This window comes from Chiloscyllium plagiosum, chromosome 1 (genome assembly GCF_004010195.1).
Source record: "Chiloscyllium plagiosum isolate BGI_BamShark_2017 chromosome 1, ASM401019v2, whole genome shotgun sequence".
Taxonomy (NCBI): Eukaryota; Metazoa; Chordata; class Chondrichthyes; order Orectolobiformes; family Hemiscylliidae; genus Chiloscyllium; species Chiloscyllium plagiosum.
Genome location: NC_057710.1, coordinates 148,987,846 through 149,007,758, shown reverse-complemented (window position 1 = coordinate 149,007,758; position 19,913 = coordinate 148,987,846). Strand labels below are relative to the sequence as shown.

Sequence of the window (19,913 nt, the reverse complement as noted above, 5' to 3'; positions counted from 1 at the left end):
GCAGTTACCACTCGGATCTTTTCAAAAATAATACATTCAGAAGATGTCAAAAGTAAGTCCTCTAGTGGAATACACCTGTTTCTGTTTTCAGTTCTGACAGGAGATCCTTAAGAGGTTTCCCAGAAGGGTGGCAAAGGCTCAGTTTAGGACTACAACCCAAATAAATTCCAATATCAAAATAGCCACACATTTTAACAACAATAAATTCAGATGTTATGTTCAGTTTCGGTTTCCTTATTTAAGAAAGGATGTGCACATATTGGAGGTGGTTCAGGGGAGATTTACTAGATTGAATGCTGGAGTGAGCAACAGTCCTTGAAAATTTTTAAGGTCGAGGTAGATTCTTGTTAGGCAAGGAAATAAAAGGAGAAAGTGAGGACTGCAGATGCTGGAGAACAGAGTTGAAAAATGTGCTGGAAAAACACAGCAGGCCAGGCAGCATCCGAGGAGCAGGAGAATCGAGGTTTTGGGCATAAGCCCTTCAGGATTCCTGAAGAAGGGCTTATGCCCGAAACATCGATTCTCCTGCCCCAAGGAAATGAAAGGTTAGTGATGGCAGTCATGAATGGTAAATTTAGAACATAGACATAACAGCCATGATCTTGATGAATGGTGGAGCAAGTTTAAAGGGCTGAATAGCTTGCTTTTGCTCATAATTCATATGCTTCTCTGACATGGAAATTCCACTAAACCCTAGCAATTCCATGGTTTACAAACCTTTTCTGTTTACTTAGTTTAAACATCTGACTTTTAGTAAGTAGTTTTGAGAGCCTTTCAGACTGAAAAGATCCAGTATTTCAAATGAAACCCAATTTTCACAATCCTTTTGACGAGCCCCAAAGTAAAATGAACAGTCGAAGCACCTTTACAACTCATGACAATGGTGTTCTTCTTCAGTCGCCATATTTCGCTTGCAGCTTATTTGACTGAGAAAATGATTTTGATTAAGGTCTTCTCGTTCTGAAACCACACTGGCATTCAGGGTGGGGTAGATATGTTTATCCAAGACCTTCTGTATTTGTTCCTGTAATGTGAATGTCACTGGCCATTCCACCATTTAATGCCATCCCTAATTGCCAATGACTCCTCCACATCATGCCTATGGCTTGTTTGACCACTTGAAGGCAGTTGAGAGTTAACCACATTGCTGGAGCTCTGTCGCCTCATGAGGCTAGAACCGGGTGAGGGTGGCAGATTTCTTTCCCTGAAGGACATTATTTGTTCAGATGAATATGTTAATGTTCTGGGTTATGAGCACAGTGAAATTGCTGAAACATCACTACCTTAACTACACTACTATGTTGCTGCCTCCCTGATATGACATACATTGAACATATTTTATGCAAATAACGATTTACAAACACCATTAGGTAACTTAGAGTTACAAATATGTAAGTGGACAAAATTATCCATGATTTTTGACTTTAACATTTGTGGGTGTGTCCCAAAGTAAGAGACACTTCTAAATACAAAAGGTTGTAACATGCACAAATGCTATTATTATCTCAGCAAGAAGATTACTTGATAGCGATTACATTTTCTGCGGCAACATATTGGTTCTGATGGCTTGACAATTTTTGCATCTCTCACTTCCTGAGGCATCTCCCTCCAGCAGTGACAAAGAAGTTGACACAGATGCTGTAGGAGCGCCTCTATCCTTGTTTGAGTTCAGGACGTAGTTTTATTCAACGGTATTGAATTAACTCGAACAAGATCTTGGAGCCCCTCAGCAGGGATGCACTAATTGATAATAGTTTTGCTCAGCTTCTCTATTGTAGATTGATATGCAATTCTTCCATAACAATAGTATATAGTCCATCTCCAGTAACAACACAACTCAAGGTAACGTTTCATCCATATCTCCAGCTGTTTATTGTAGGTGATTTTCACTGCCCTTGCATTGGCCTTGTTTTCATTGGAGATGTTTTCTTTGTTTTGACCATAGATAACTTCTGTGTCAAAGGACATATGGATAGTCTGGCAAAGCTAAACATAGATCACAACAATTTTTACAATAAATTAAAGAAAACTTGATTAAATGTGGACCAGAGAAATCTTTTTTGGAATTTACCTCCTGTTCCATGTTATACCAATTTGGATTATTAAATGGGACATTGTAAATCTACAAGTGTTCAATCTAAATATTTTCAGAATTTGTGCTGATCATAAAAATGACTGATGCATGAAGTATAGCAATAGCATTTAAGTCATTTGAAGTTAGGCAAGCTAATTATTAGTGCATTTAGGTGGGAAATTTTGCTTTGTATATAATCTCAATAACTTGTTACTTGCTGTTTTGGTGAAAATGGACTTTCTGCATTATTTTTATTTTATAAAAAAAGTAACAATTTGCTTTTTTACATTTTCAGGGTTGGGGAGCTGAATATCATCGACAGGATGTAACAAGTACCCCTTGCTGGATAGAAATACATCTACATGGTCCTCTGCAGTGGCTGGATAAAGTTCTCACCCAGATGGGTTCCCCACATAACCCTATCTCCTCTGTGTCATAACAATGCTCTAATGCTGCTTCATAGTGCTCATAGATCCTTGAGTGTTGAGTTTTCCAAGAATTTGTAATCTCACTTGAAGGATATACAGAATGGAAACACTCTGGACCGTCTTGATTGGGAATTGGAAAACACTTGATTCTTTGTGACCAATTGTTGGAGAAAGATGATCAGTTTTTTTAGTATACTGCTGTTCTTGTGAAAGTGTTCAGTTTACACTGGTATTCCATTTCTACCTACTCTGAAGAATTTATGTAATTATGGTTTTAGAATACAGAGATGAAAGGTGACCAAGCATAGATTTGAATGTTGCAAATGCTGTGTTTTAAGTACTAGTTTGTGGTCAAAATATAGGAGTGAAGTTGTTTTTCCAAGAGAGCACAATTGCTGCACAGTTGTTATGCTGAAGTTGAATATATTTTGCACAAATGATGACTTACAAACCCTCTACACATTAGGTCACTTGACATCTGTAGTTTTTAAAAAGTGTGGAAGTGGACAAAATGAGCCCTGTGTGCAGCTCTGTCTTAATGTCAGTGCTGACTTTTTTTTTGTAATAGTGTCAAGTTACAGCTCCATTCTTGATGGATTTCTAAGGTGTGTATAGTTTTACATGTATGTTGAGGTTTAAAATATTACTTTTGTCCTCATTTTCAATTAGGTAAGGACTTTCAATCTGACATTAGAAGGAAGTAGGTTAAGGGGCAACGTGTTCTCCACTGTGCATTTGGTGAACTCAGTATTTTTTAACTATTGCATTTAAAATGTACTTTGTAAGAAGCTACTGTCCTCTTACTTGTAGCCATACATCAGTTCTGAAATAGTTAATTCAATATTTTAAAAAACACTTTGCAAGCAAAATTTACCGAAAGTATTTGCTGCACCAGATCTTCTGGCTCTGTTACCTTGTACTAGTTTGTCTGTTTAAGGAATTGTTTTGAAATGATTTCTATAAATCCTCTGAGCAACTGATTAGTGGCTACCAACAGGTTGGATGTTCGTAGGTTGGTAGAACTAGATTCTTGTGCATTTACTTCCAGCTTGATTAGATCAGTTGGCTGGAATCTTGCAACACATTACAAATTTTAACTTCCCTAGTGGTTAAATCAGCTTGTTTTATATTTTTATTTGTTTTTAACAGTGCTAATTTCTTTTCTACTGTTGTATATGCACTTTTACACAAGACTTTGCTGTTGTGCTGTGGAATTGGAGAAACATTTATTCCAAAGATTGTAAGTCTTTCAAAAACAACAATCTGTTCTGGCATGATTTCCTTTGACATTTGGGAACCTGATTGTGAATTGCACCACTGCAAAGTCTATATCCCTAAAAATTCTACCTTTAGAGACTTAAAAAATATTTTATTCAACTAACCCTGATTTATAACTCATTTGATCCATTTGGATCTTGTTTTCTGTTTACTTTTGGTGTGAGGATAAAAACCTTAGAATTTCCTAATCTAAGGTTGAAGATTTACCACCCTGTTCCCAGGCCTGTTCAAAATACTCTTAACTAGACATAGGAGAAATTACAGGCAAGAGGGGAGGGAAAGCTGAGATTTTTGTAAAAATTGGGGATGGAATTAGTACAAATTTCACTGCTGCCAGCAAAGTTAGTTCGTTACAATATGTTGGTAAAATTTGATCATGGCATACAAAAATACAAACCTGTATATATTGTACCATTCAACATTTGTTGTCGCTGTAAATATCAAGTGGTTTAGTCTTCGTGAAATACAAACTTCCTGCAAACAAATGAAAACAACAGGCAGGTGGAAAAGAGATGGTTGGAAACCAGTCTGTAGCATTCTCATTTTTAGAAAAGTTTTTCTTTTTTCTTTTACAGCTTTTCCGCATCCTATACGGGGATGAGAAGTTGTCAGTTGGATCATGCAGTTCACTAAAATTTCCACATCATTGAAAAGATTTTAATTTTTAACACTATTGTAATGCAAAATTACTTCAGTTAGATATCATTCAGCATCCTCAAACATGATATATGATGGCTTATCTACTTATGATGTTCTGTTTTTTCTTCCTCTATTCCATAATGGACCAGTCTGTAATTTACAATCACAAGAAATCTGTAGACTTGAGGGAGAAAACAAAATAAATATTTTACAGAATTGGTGTACAAAATAAACCTTTTTATTCAACAGAAAACATGGCATATTCTTGAGTACTATGTAGTGCTGTGATCAAATTGCATGAAATATTTCAATACAAATTCTATAAATTATCCAAAGCCATTTCTTCATGTAACATTTTGGCTTTGAGGTAATCAATATTAGTGATATGAATTGATCTCCCATACTTTGGGAAAGAAAAATTTTAAAAATGTCCTGTTTTTGCATGCGCTTTTATCTTCCGTTTCCCCTTTTTATAATTCTCAGACACCAAACGTAGACATTCATATTGGCTGTGAAATACGAATATTGTGAGATTGCAGCCTTCCAACTTCCACTGGCAGTAGAAGGCCTAGCCACTGTGGACATGGAAGTTCACATCAAATATATGCATTAGAATTTTGTTTATGGTTCACAATTAACTGTATAAGCTTTTATTTCAATGCCGTATTTTGAATCCTCCTTTTCATCTCAACATTGGTATCAAAACAGAAACTGCCTCTTAGCAGTTAAAATGACATAATCCTAATCTAGTTCTATACTAACACTGTTAGAAGTGCTAACCTTCAGATGAAATCTTGAAGAGGAGAAAGGATATTCTGATCCTGGCCAATATTTATCCCTCAACAAACAATGAAAACTAGTTATCTGGTCATTTATTTTGTAGAATCTGTGTACAGATTAGCTGTAAAACTTTTGACTTTCTGAATCCAAAATCCATAATGAATGAGTTATCAAAAATCTCTGATGGTCTAGCATCAAGATACATGTGAATGTAGCAAAATTCGCAAACTTTAGTTGGGTGCAGGTGAAGGAATTTGCATTTATGTGGACAGCCATTTTCTTTAACATACAGTTCCTTAGGTTTATTGAAGATTGATTTGGCCTTTGGGCTAAAATTTTTAAGTCTGAGTTTTAAGATTTGTATGTTATCAAGTGATTGCTAAACACAGTTATAATCGCACAGTTGTATGCTTGGCTTTGATATGTTTCTGCCAGTTTGTCTGTATTTATGGTTGCAAAATTGAACAAAATAGTAAATTCTACTGAGATCTTGTTGACAAAGTTAATGTAATCCAATAACATGACCTCAAACACTGTAGCCCTCTGTTGTACACTGTACAATCAGATGTAGTTCTCAAGTGAAACGAGGTTCATCCAATTTCTGCTTCACTGTCAATGCCTGTTGACATGAAGACAAAATAATACAGGTTACACACCAATCCATGCTATGGCTCCATCTGACGCACGCAGAAAATATTTTGGAAAGGCATGATATTAGGCCAATGCAGGATGAGTATCTAGAATCAAAATTTTGATTAAAAATAAAATCAAGACCACAAGAGTTTCCAAATTAATGAGGTTATAATATTTTTGAAATTAATATTAACCTTGCTGCACAAATCCAATTAAATCATGTCTCACATAAAAGACTCCTAATCTGCACAAATCCAATTAAATCATGTCTCACATAAAAGACTCCTAATCTGCACTACTGGACCTTATGTTATAAAAGATTGAACCTGACAGCATCCTCTGGAAAATAAAGCAAAATGTATGATTTTGGCACGTGCAATTTTAAGCAGCAGCCATCCTTGCTGTTTGGTGATTAATGGTAAATTTGGATAGAGAATGGCTTTGGATGTGCAAATTGTTTAGAAAATTGAAATGTTTGTTAATTCCTTAAAACTCGGTGTCAGCAATTTTAATCTGTATTTATGGCTTTAAATTAAATTTAATTAATTCTCCACTTGTAAAACAAAAGCATACAATGTAAAATGTGTTTGCATATTACCTCATGGAGATTTGTAGAATCTTGAGAACAAAGACTGGGCAAACCTACTTGCAGACCAGTTCAGAATAGAATTGTCTTTAGTGGAACGATGTGGAAATAACCAACAGGTGATTGAACAACACTTTTGGAAAACCCAATTCAACTTCTATAGAAGTTTTTAAGCTTCCTTCAATTTCCTGCATCCTTTAAGTGAAAATGTTGACTTGGAAGTACCAGAGCTCGTGGTAAGAGCACTAGAACGTATCAATGTCTCACCAAATAGCTGTTTTTAAGGCTACTTATTGCAAAGCCACCCGAATATGCTCCTGTACTTGAACAATATCACAATATTGCTTAAAGTGGGGAGAACAAAATAGTCTAGTTTCTTTTCTATGTTTCTTAAAAAACAAAAAAAAAATCAAATATTAACAGTTGCAAGACAAATTTAGTGCATGTGGAGACTTTTAAGACACTGCTCACTTTTCAGAGAGTCTCCTAGTTCTAGTCTCTTAGAAGGAAGGGGTCATATTGATTCAGAATCAATTTCGAACTTGTTTATTTCCCTTCCTTTACCCAGTCACATTTCACACTTTCCTTGGAGACTTAGAATTGTCCTGATCAATTTATTTTCTACACTGGATACTTAATTGACTTCAGATTCAGAATAACTGAAAATTGTCTTAGAATCAATCTAAACATCATGGTAGAGACAGAACACACGGGACCGACACGTTCAACATATTGTCTAGCTATCACCATTGTTAACAGCTAACCCGAAAATGCAACTTTTTTAAAAAAAGGTTTTGTGATTTACACATGAAAGAAGTGAAACTATCACTGTATTCTAACAGATGAAAGGCTTAACAGACAATCAATTTTTCCATGTATAGTTTCAGTTACATCACACTAAATTTTTGCTATAAATTCTGTTAGGATTGAGCCCTGATGAAGGAGCGACGCTCCGAAAGCTGGTGTGCTTCCAATTAAACCTGTTGGACTATAACCTGGTGTTGTGTGATTTTTAACCGGCATCTCCAAATCATGACGTATTTTCTACCTATTGTATCGATTATTGGAAACACAATCACTGCAACCACCATTGCCGTTCACCTTCCACCTCCCTCAGCAATCACGGCACTCCTCCTCTTACACCACTCCCAACCCTTCTTTAAACAATTTCTGCCTGAATTAAAATTCGATCCCGGGATAAAAAGTATTGGCCAGTGCGCACGCGTAAAGGGAAGTGGAATACGTGCCCCGGAACCGCTCACGGACAGGTCACACTGGGTTACCTTCCCTTCAACGACCTGTGGTGTTTCATTGTTTTCCAATGTAGTGACCGAATAGGGGTTAAAAGTTCAGTCGGGTTAAGATACGTAGGCCTCGTTGTTTCACCGCACCCAAAAGTGTAAGGGAAGAAATGGAAACCAAAGGCGTGCTGGAGGAGATGTAAGCCGGGAACTCGGTGGTCTCCGCCTTCCTGTGAAGGATGTTGACGTTGACGGCGGCGCGGCTGCTGTGCAAGAGCCGTTGGAGCCTCGCGGCGCCCAGGAGTTTGAGTTCGGCGCGTGCTGGCTCCGCGTGCTTGAACCCGGTGTCCCGGATGGGCACTGCCGGGGAGCAGCCGGAGGCCGCGCGCTGGCAGCCAGCTCGGGCGCAGTGCAGGCGCCGGAGCAGCGGAGCCGTGTTGGCGGGAGAGCAGCTGCTGTTGGCCGAAACCCTCACCGACTGGGAGAGGCAGCTGCTTGACCGGCTGCTGGACGGATTGCTGGGCGGGCAGAGAGCCTGCCTGGCGGAGGCGATCACCCTGGTGGAGTCGTCTCACAAACACAAGAAGTGCTTGGCCCGGCTGCTGCTGCAGAGAGTCCTGACCTGTCAGAAGGAGCGAGAGCGACCGAATGGAGGGAAGCCGCTGTCCTTCAGAGTGGGTCAGTACCGCTCTCTGCCTTTCGCTGCCGGAGAATGCGAATATAAACGGGAAAAAAAACTTATCACGGAGGAAGTCATTAGGCTCATTATTACTTTTTCAATAGGCGCAAACATAACGCAGCCTCAGTCTCATTTTCCAAAGCTTGGTCCCCGACTCTAGGTTATTGATTTCAGAAGTGCTTTCAAATGTGACCAGGCTTTCTGTCTTTACCAACGTGATCATGGCCCTGCACCACACTCCTTCAGTCTTCCTTTCAATTACTTTAAATCTCTGCTTCCTGGTTATTGATATTTCTCGTAACTGAAATGGGTGGACCCTCCATAGCTTCTGGATTAGCGGTGCTGGAAGAGCGCAGCATCCAAGGAGCAGCGAATTCGACGTTTCGGGCAAAAGCCCTTCATCCTTTATTCCTGATCCACTTTATTCCTTTAGCACCACTAATCCAGAATCTGGTTTCCAGCATCTGCAGTCATTGTTTTTACCTCCATAGCTTCATACAGCCCAATTACGTTTCCTTTTTTAGCACCTTTATTCCACGTAGAAAGTACTGGATGAACTGGGCTGTTTGCTTCAGAGCTAAAAAATCTTTTATTTTGTGTGAAACAGGTTTGTGACCACAGTTATCACCTCAAGTAGGTTACTAGATTGTAATGAAGAGATTTTTTGAGAGTTCAATTATTAGATTAGATTCCCTACTTTGGCCCAAGCAGTCCACACCGACCCTCCAAACAGTAACCTACCCAGACCTATTTCCCTCTGACTAATGCACCTAACATTGGGCAATTTAGCACAGCCAATTCACCTGGCCTGCACATCTTTGTGACTATGGGAGGAAACCCACGCAGACATGGGAGAATGTGCACACTCCACACTGACAGTTGCCTGAGGCTAGAATCGAACCTGGGACCCTGGTGTTGTGAGGCAGCAGTGCTAGCCACTGTGCCAACTATGTTGGGCTTAGGCAGCATCCGAGGAGCAGGAGAGTTGATGTTTTGAGCATAAGCCCCTCATCATTCCTAATACATGAAACGTTGACTCTCCTGCTCCTCAGATACTGCCTGACCTGCTGTACTTTTCCAGCGCCTTACTTTTCGATTCTGATCTCCAGCATCTGCAGTCCTCACTTTCTTCTATGTGCGCTTATACTCATTTGAGTTTAGAAGGATGAAAGACCTTACTGAAATATATAAGATTCTTTGTTTGCTTGATAAGATAGATACTGAGGTTGTTTTCTCCTTTTTGAGGGAGAATCTAAACCCAGAGAGCATAACCCGTGTAAAGAGTCACCCAATTGAGATAAAAGTGAAGAGGAATTTCTTGAGATTTGTGAATCTGTGGAATTCTTTACTAAGTAGAGCTGTCAAGATAGAATATTTCAGTAGTGTCAAAACTGAGATTTTAGTCAGGAAGGGAAGCGAGGATTAAGGAAAAGACAGAAAAGTAGAATTGAGGATTCTCGTATCAGCCATGAATGACAGATCAGACTCAGTGAGCCAAATGGTCAACATTCTATATCTTTATGGTCCTGAAATAAACAGGACAGTAGTGTCACGGATACAAAATTGGCTGAATGACTGGCAACAGTGTCAAAAAGTGTGGTGTTGGAAAAGCACAGCAGGTCGGCAGCATCTGAGGAGCAGGAGAGTCGACGTTTCAGGCATAAGCCCTTCATCAGGAATACTAGTGGCCCTTGTTCTTCCTATACGTTTAATGATCTAGATAACTGGTGTACATAGCATAATTTCAAAATTTGCAGATATGACAGTTGGAAGGATTATGAACAGTAAGAAGTATTATTAAAACTTTAAAAGGACATTGACTGGTGAAATGTGTGAACCCAGTGGCAGATAAAGTTTAATGCACAGAAGTGTTAAGTGATGCATTTTGGTCAGAGGAATGTGGATGTAAAGTACAGAGTACAATTCTAAAGGGCATACGGAAATAGAGAAACCTGGGTCGTTTGATAATGTATCAGAGTGCATTGAAAATGCTTCAGCATTCTGCACTTCATTAAAAGGGTCATAAAGATGTGATAAGGCTGACAATGTATAAAATACTGGTTTGACCTTAATCAGCATGTTGTGTCCAGCTCCTAGCATCGCACTTCAGGAAAGATGTGAAGTCATTAGAATGCAGAAAAGAGTCACAAAGTGGAGCTGTTACTTTGACTGCTGAAGTGACCACTGACACATGCAGATGGGGCTGTTGATGTCAGCTGGTTGTAATAAGCATTGGTGTTAATGTGCACGTATGCTGCTGTTGACATTGGTACAAGTGCAAACTACCATACCTTTATTTTAGATTTTTTAAACATATGGCACTGTATTTCTATTTCTCCAGTTTCTATAATAAGAACATAGTACAAATTGGATCATGTAAAGGAATGGTGCTACCTAGGTTACCTTTTATGTAGAATGTGGCAGTTCTGCAGTTCGACTTATAAAATAGTATCATTTATCTGATCCCAGGTTATGCATTTTGTCATTACATACACATTTATCTTGCTGGAGTCCCTGGGTGAAAGGACCAATATATTCCCATGTTTGTGATCAGTAGCTGTTGCTGGGTATTCTCGTTGCAGTGCAGTTCCATCCCTGTGTGTGCATGTTCATTGCTCCATCCAGTGGTAATGATCATAATTGCAGCCTTAACAGCAATGATTCTGGGGTGATGAACTTCAATTACGTAAGATGGCAGACGTTTGGGCTGTTTTCCATGGTGCAGAATGTTCAGAGGAGATTAAAGATGTATATAAAACATGTTGTGAGGGTGCAGAGCAGGTAAACCAGGATGTTACCTTGGCTGTAGTGTCACAACTATGAAGAGAGAGTAGATAGACAGTGCTTGTTTTCCTTGGAACAGATAAGGCTGAGATTGAAGTGTTGAAAATTATGAGAGACACTGATGGGAAGAAGCCTTCCTTTTTCTGAAGGATCAGTATCCAGGTGCATAGATTTAATGTGAGGGCCAGAATGTTGAGGGGGCTTTTGAGGAAGAAAAAAATTCACCTAGAAGATGAGCATTATTTGGAATTCATTGCCAGAAAGGATGGCATAGGTGGGAACACTTGTGAAATGTTTAGGTGAATATCTGAAATGCCATAGAATTCAGGGCATGGCCAAGTGTTAGAAAATGGAGCAGATTCTTGCTTGCTAAGCAGCATAGACATATGTACTGAACGTCCTTTTTTCCATACTTTAAAACTCTGACTATTCAAAAAAGTAAGGTATTTAGACAAAATGGATAGGGAAAACTATTCCTATTTGAGGAAGGATTGAGAACAAATGGATATGTTTCATTGTAATTGCTTACTTCATTTCTGCTTTTACAATCTCGTGCAGCAAGTGGTTGGAATCTTAAAATCATTTCCAGAGAATACTGAGTAGGCATGTTCAAGTAAGGCATTTGAAGGAATTGAATTCTTTTCTGAAAAGGAAACATTAAGATGCTTTGTGTTTTTGTTTTGAGATGTGTAGCTTAGGTTGTGGTTTAGGTTGTAAGTTTGCTTGCTGAACTGGGGGATTTGTTCTCGGACAGTTTGTCACCATACTTGGTAATATCATCAGTGAGACACCAATGAAGCGTTGGTGTTCTGTTCCACTTGTTATTTATGTGTCTTGGTCTGTTGTGGTGGGTGATATCACTTCCGGTTCTTTTTCTGAGATGTTGGTAAATGGAGTCCCGGTTTGAATGTCAGGCCTCTTGGAATTCCCATGCATGTTTTTGTTTAGCCTGTCCCAGGATGGATGTATTGTCCCAGTTGAACTGGTGTCCCTCTTTGTCTGAGTGTATGGATGCCAGTGATAATTGGTCATGTCTTTTGGTGGCCAGTTGGTACTCATGTATCCTGGTGGCTAGCCACTAAAAACATGACCAACTATCACTGGTATCCATACACTCAGACAAAGAGGGACACCAGTTCAACTGGGACAATACATCCTTCCTGGGACAGACTAAACAAAGACATGCATGGGAATTCCTGGAGGCCTGGCATTCATACCAGAACTCCATTAACAAACATAGGTTTGAATCCCATTTACCAACCCCTCAGAACTGGAAGTGATATCACCCACCACATCAGACCAAGACACACAAATAGCAAGCAGGACAGAACACCAACGCTTCATCAGAGACTCACTGATGATGTTACCTAGTATGGTGACGAAACATCTGAGAACAAATCCCTCCACTCGGTTGGCAGACTTATAACATGAAGATGCTATGAGGAGAAAACCAGGGAGTGGCACCAGATATGATTGCCTAAATGGCTTCCTGTTAGCGAGCTTTGAGAAGATTTGTAGCTCAGGGTGAGGTTCTGGATGTAGGTTTGTTCTCTGAGCTGGAAGGTACGTACAAGCAGACACAACATGTCTAGAAATCCTAGCCACTCTCCCCTACATCAAAGACATCTCAGAAAAGACTCCTCGACTACTCAGACTTCTTGGCATCATGGTAGCCCACAAACCCACCAACACACTAAAACAGCAGTTAATGAACTTGAAAGACCCTACACAGACAACAAGCAAAGCTAATGTCATTTACAAAATACCTTGCAACAAACACTACATTGGACAAACAGGCAGAAAACTAGCCACCAGGATACGTGAACATCAACTAGCCACAATAAGACATGACCCACTCTCACTAGTATCCTTACATACGGATAAAGAAGGACACCACTGGGACAACATATCCATCCTAGGACAAACCAAATAGAGACACACACGAGAATTCCTAGAAGCATGGCATTCCAACCAGAACTCTATCAACAAACATATTGACTTGGATCCCATTTACCATCCCCTGAGAAAAAGAACTGGAAAAAGCAACATCACCATAGGAAATGATGTCACCCCAGGAACTGATATCACCAACCCTAGGAAACTCAAACGTATAAATAGAAAGTGGGCTACACCACCAGTGCTTCATTCGGAGACTCATTGAAGATGGTGTCCTGTTTTGCAACTATTGTGATTCTGGCCAATATTGTCATTAAAAACAAAGTGGTCAATGTTTTTATTTTTGAGGGCTCCTCTTGGGATTTCAGATTTTGATCTTTTAGGGACTCCCTTTATCATTGTTGCAAACTCATTTGTTAGGTGATGTAGTCATATAGTAATGATACCTTCTGTATTTGTGCTGACTTAAAGGGGATTTGGAGTTGCACAGGAACAGAATTAGAAGGAATTCATATTATTCCCAATAAATCAATTGTCTCTTAAAGCTGCAGCACAGAATGAAAGCATTAATCTCCTAGATACTACAGTTTTTAAATTGGTACAAAACAGCAGATATAACTTAGCAACAAGGACTTTTAGTCAAATAGTTGATATATGGTTAAACACAGGAAAAAAACCATCAAAGTAATCATACCTTGTATAAACCAGTAAGGTCACAGCTAATTAAGTCACATTTCTTTTGCACAAAGATGGAACATTTTAAACCAGACAGACTTTTTATCATACATTGATTTGAATTTAACCACCAACAATCACAATGGGATCTTTGCCTTTTTTTTCCTAAGTGTACTTGAAAATATGCAACCTAAACTGGAGATTCCATATTTATTTGCAAGGAATTCATGATTTTAGTGATTAATTTTTTCTCTTGGAACCCAGACAGCACAGCATTCCTTTGTTCGTGGGTTTAAAAAGTATTCTCTACCCATTGCAGTAGCCTCTTCTCATCTTTGTAGCTCACTTGTCTCTCGGCCATCTTGCAGCCTCCTCTGCCCAAGCCAGACTTATGGCGGTCAGCTCTGCTGGTGCCTGCTTAGCAGCAGCCTCCTTTCCACACATGCCCATCTGGAGGTGGCCTCCTCCCCTCATGTATTAGACAGCAGGACCTAGTAGCAGAAATAGGCTATTCAGCTCATCAAGTCTCCTTTGGCATTCAGTGTGCCCATGATTGATCTGATGATCCAAACTTCATCTTCCTGCCTTTTTTCGAAAACCCTTGATTCTCTTACTCATTAAAAATTTTGTCCAAATCTGTTAGTCATAGAAACAGACCCTTCACCCCAACCAGTCCATGCTCATCATAATCCCAAACTAAACAGTCCCACCTGCCTGTGCTTGGCCCATATCCCTCCAAACATTCCTTACTCATTTACTTTATCCAAATGCTTTTAAAAATTTATAACTGCCACATCCACCAATTTCTCTGGAAATTCATTCCACTTACAAACCACTCTGTGTAAAAAGATGCTCCTTATGTATTTTTAAAATCTTTTTCCTCTCGCCTTAAAAACATGACCCTAGTCTTGAAATCCCTCAGCCAAGGGAAAAGACAGCTACCATTCACTTTATCTATACCTTTCATGATTTTATAAACCTGTTGAGGTCACCCCTCAACTTCCTAAGCACCAGTGAAAAAAGTCCCAGCTCTCCTTATAACTCAGACTCTCCCAATCCCAGTAACATCCCAGTAAATATGTTCTGAACTCTCTCCAACTTAATATTCTTCCTAGAACAGGGTGACCAGAACTGGACACAGTACTCCAGAGGAGACCTCACCAATGTCCTGTACAACCTCAACATAACATCCTAACTCCTATACCCCAAGATCTGAGTGAGGAAGGCAGGTGTGCTACTCCAGTTCTTAACTGCCCTATCTATATGTGATGGAAACTTCAAAGAATTATGGACCTGAACCTGTAGGTCTGTCTGTTCTACAGCGTTCCCAAGGCTCTACTTTTAATTGTATAAGTCCTGTCCTTGTTTGGTTTACCAAAATGCAGTACCTTGTATTTGTCCAAATTAAACTCTATCTGCTACTTTTCAGCTCATTGACCTAACTGATCAAGATGTCTTTGTAATCTTAAATAACTACCTTCATTGACGATTATACCACCAATTTTGATATCATCTTCAGACTTACTAACCATGCTTTCTATATTCTCATCTAAATCATTTATATGAATGACAAACAAAAGTGGACCCAGCACTGTTCCCTGTAGAATACGGCTGATCACAGGCCTTCACCGCCACCCTGTTTCCTGCCATTAAGCCAATTTTGTATCCAGTTGGCAACCTCACCCTGAATCCCATGTGATCTAACTTTACTAATTAGTCTACCATACAGAACCTTGTCAAATGCTTTACTAAAGTCCAAGTAAATAATGCCTATTTCTCTGCCCTCATCCATTATCTTGGTTACTTAAAAAAAATTCAGTTAAGTTTGTGTGATGTAATTTCCCTCTCTCAAAACCATGTTGACTGTCCGTAATCATTCCTTGCCTCTCCAAATGCGCATAAATCCTATCTTTCAGAATTGCCACCAATACCTACCCAACACCGATGTCAAGTTCACAGGTCCATAGTTCCCAGGCTTCTCCTTTCATGCTTAAAAGCACAACATTAGCCACTCTCTAGTTCTCCAACACCTCACCCTCAGTTATAGATAATACAAATATTTCTGCAAGGGCTCTGTAATTTCTTCCTTAATTTCCTACAATATCTGGGATACTCTAGATTCGGTCCTTGAGATTTATCCACTTTTAAATTTTCTAAAACTCTAGCTTTTGCCACTTCTGTAATGTGAACTGTTTCTAGCCTCCATTTCTTTCTCCGCAGTAAAAACACATGTGAAATATTCATTTACTATCTCTCCCATCTTCTGAGGTTCAACACAAAGGTGACCTCTTTGATCTTTGAGGGCCAACTCCCTCTCTGCTCGCTCGCTGTTAATGTACTTACTGAATCTTATTGGATTATCCTTAACCTTCTTTGCAAAGGCTACATCATATCCTCTCTTTGCCTTCCTGATCTCCCTCTTAAGAATTCCCCTACACTCTTTCTACTGTTCTAAGAAACTCATTTGAATATCGCTGTCTATATCTAATCTTTTATTCTTGACTAGAATTTCAATACTTTATTCGTCCATTGTTCTCTAATCCAACTAGCCTTACCTTTCACTCTAACAGGAACATAATAACTCTGAACTCTCGTTACCATACTTTTGAAAGACTCCCCCTTATCAGCCATCAAACAGTCTACTCCAGTCAACTTTTGAATGTGCTTGTCTCATGCCATTAAATTGCCTTACTCGTTAAAATCTTTAATTTTTATTGAAGGCTTATTCTTCTCCATCACTGTTTTAAAACAAATAGAATTGATTGTGATCATTATACCCAAAGTGTTCCCATACTGTCATTTCAGTCACATACCCTGTCTTATTAATGATCCAGCTTTTAAAGCACTTTGCAGTAAAGAATATCTCAGATTCACGACCCAGATTCATCGACATTTCGGGCATAAGCCCTTCTTCCCCGAAACGTCGATTCTCCTGCTCCTCGGATGCTGCCTGACCTGCTGCGCTTTTCCAGCAACACATTTTTCAGTTTTGCTCATTTGCTTAACTCCGCAGACTGAGTCATCCTTACCATTTGCTTTTCCATTTATTTTTGTGTACTCCACTTTCCTTATCAAAGTCACATGTTTTAAGTAAATGGGGCCTTAACACAAATCCCTGTGGTTCTCTGTTACTTGCACTTTGCTATTCTTGATGCCCGAAACGTTGACTCTCCTCCTCGGATGCTGTCTGACCTGCTGTGCTTTTCTAGCTCCACCCTTTTCGACTCATCCTGAAAATGCCCCCCTTATCCCAACACTTAAAAATGCTTTTGAAAATTCCAATATATTCCCTTCAGTTGTTTCCACTTTTTCTATCTTGCTTGTTACTATCTCAAAGCATTCTTCTAAATTTGTCATGCATGAATTCCCCTTTGTGAAGCCATGCTGACTGTTGACATTATGTATTTTGAAATTTCCTGCTATTAAAAATTAATATTGGGCATTTTCCCAATAACCTAGTAAGCTAGCTGGCCTATGATTGGTTGTTTATTTCCTTCAGCTTCCTGTTGCCCTCTCAAACCACATGCAGCAACATCGTTTCCCCCTCCAGTCTGAACTTAGACCTCTGCTGCTGACTCCCTCACTGCCATCATCACTTACTTTCCTTACAGTCTGCTCTATTCACTAGTTCATAATTCGCACTCTTCAGAAGTCCCATATTTAAATCTATTCCCTTCCTCTGAATATTCTCTTAAATGCATTAATTTCACTTTTCTGGATTGAAATACATTTGCCACCGTTCTACCCATCCGATTGGTACATTGCTCATTTGCTGTGGTCTATTGCTTTTTATTGCTCACCATCATTCTTGTGGGCAATTTCCATGTAATCAATAAATATGTTCATCTTGCCCCCAACATTTATGTCCAAAGCACATCCACCTACCAAAATAGAAGGAACCCAATTCTAAACTGTATTGCATTCCACTGGAAATGATCTTCCAGTTAAGCAAAGCGTTAGTTGACTATAACTCTCCACTACCTCTTGTCCCTGAGCCAATTTAAATATTAACAATTACTTGCTCTTGAATCCTTTGAACTTGTACTTCTCAGACTAGTTAGCCATGCAGGACATTGATGAAATCTTGCTAAGGTCCATGTATACCATACCATATTAAATGCACTGCCATCATCATCTGTTTTTGTTAGCTCCAATCCAGTTAGCTAGGTGTGCCCATCCTTTAGCAACTATTATGCGTGCTAACTGTCCTTAATTATTTGGGTATTCTACTGTTTCAGAATTTTCTTTCCAATGTTTTGTCACAGGGTTTAGGCTGAGTGGTTTGTGACTGTTTGGCAATCCCCTCTCACTGTTTATTTTGTTAGCAGTCCTCTGGCACCATGCCTATATCTAGAAAGGACTGTAAAATAATGATCAGCTTCTTTTAATTCCATGCTTTCCTTAATAACTTAAGATACATTTCATCTGGTTCTGGTGGTTTATATACCTGCAAGGTTTATTCAATTTCATTTCATTATCCTGAACTAAAATGTCTGTTTACTCGTCTTCTGTAGAAATAGAAACAAACTATTTATCACAAACAATGCCCACCTCTTCCATAAAAGTTAACCTTTGGTCTCCAATTAGCCGTACTCTTGTATTGGTTATGTTTTACCTCTATATTAATAAAACCTTATGCTTTCATTTATTTTACTTACCAAATATTTTTTACCCCCACTCTTCATTTTAGTAATTTCTTTTTAATTTGAGTCTGACACTTTATGCTTTCTAAGTTTTGGAACTGATACAAAATTTCTTTTCCTGCCTCTCCCTACTCTAAATATTCTTTAAAATCCAGGCATATCTGAAGTTGAGAGTCTTACCTGCAGGGTAGATGCAGAAAGGTTGTTTCCCCTTTTCATTGTGGGATGCTGTTATGTTATGTTTGAATATCCCCTATTATTCTGAAACAGGCTTATCTTCAAGTAGTTGTTCCCAGCTGTTCATCACCTCATATTTCAGCTTAATAAAATTGGCCTGTCCCCGATTTAGTTTTTTTTACTATTGGCCTATTTCTATCTCGTCCATAACTTTATTTAAATCTAACTGAATTATGATCACCTTTACTAAGCACTCTACTATTGATTTTCTTTTCTATCTGCCCCCACAACAAATCCGGATCTGCCCTTTCTTCTAATGAGCTTGATGTATTCTGGCTGAAAATGTTCACTCCAATGTATTTTGAGATCTGCACCTTAATACCTTTTTACACAGAATTCTTCCAAGTTCACATTGGTAATGGTGTTATGGATCTTTCGAAGCCTGAATTGCTGATGTCACGTGCACTTCTGCATGTGTTATAGTCTGGAGCTATTGCTAGCATTGGTAATCAACTTTCTTTCCTTCACATGGCTAACCAGAGATATCTCAATTGGTTTGGCTGTGTGTAAAAGCACTTCCCCTGACTATCAAGTACTGGGGAGGGACACTCCACTTTGCTGCAGATTTTCTCCCAATTCAAATCTGTGAGATAGAGATCATCTGCTATTACGACCATTCTTTTCTACACTTCTCTGAAATTTGCTTAAATGTTTTCTGTGGTACCTCAATCTATTTAGAGATCTATTCTATATTCTCAGCAGAGTGATTGCTCTTTTTTGTTTTGTTCCTCAGTTCAAGTCAGACTTATTTCATGCTCCTTCTAGCTTATCATCTCTTCTCATACCCATGATTATTTTGATGAATTTTGCCAGTTTTTTATCTTGCATTTTACCACTTTTGCGAATTCTGCGACAAAGATTTTTGTATTGCCATTCCTGTTCTTTATTGAACCACATTTCAACAACAGCTTTGATATATTTTAGTATCCATCCATGGCCACATTAAAGGACATTCTGACTTTTAAGAATCCTTGAATTGAAATATACTACTAATCACTAAAAAGCTCTCTTGTCCATTTAAAGCATCGATCTTCCACTTTCAGTTGTTAATTTTGTGTTTTCTGTTCCAGCTTTGGTTCTCTTTCTTTATACACATTCAGGAGAAAGTGAGGACTGCAGATGCTGGGACATCAGAGCTTAAAAATGTGTTGCTGGAAAAGCGCAGCAGGTCAGGCAGCATCAAAGGAACAGGAGAATCGACGTTTCGGGCATAAGCCCTTCAGGAATGAGGAGGGTGTGCCAAGCAGGCTAAGATAAAAGGTAGGGAGGAGGGGCGTTGGGAATACGATAGGTGGAAGGAGGTTAAGGTGAGGGTTATAGGCCGGAGAGGGGGTGGGGGC

The 19,913-nt window shown here is 39.1% G+C and overlaps 2 protein-coding genes across 5 annotated transcripts in view; both read left to right on the top strand.

The window, feature by feature from the left end:
* Positions 1-4,635, top strand: part of smad1 (SMAD family member 1) — a 109,163-nt gene extending 104,528 nt beyond the window's left edge. For all 4 annotated transcript variants that reach the window (XM_043699185.1, XM_043699195.1, XM_043699166.1 and 1 more), the window contains exon 7: positions 2,370-4,635. In XM_043699185.1, coding sequence (XP_043555120.1) covers positions 2,370-2,513 — 144 coding nt within the window. In that variant the 3' untranslated portion in view covers positions 2,514-4,635. The remainder of the gene's footprint in view (positions 1-2,369) is intronic.
* A 2,989-nt stretch (positions 4,636-7,624) lies between these two features.
* Positions 7,625-19,913, top strand: part of mmaa (metabolism of cobalamin associated A) — a 50,051-nt gene continuing 37,762 nt past the window's right edge. The window contains exon 1 of the mRNA XM_043699209.1: positions 7,625-8,337. Within this exon, the coding sequence (XP_043555144.1) occupies positions 7,899-8,337 (439 nt within the window). The 5' untranslated portion in view covers positions 7,625-7,898. The remainder of the gene's footprint in view (positions 8,338-19,913) is intronic.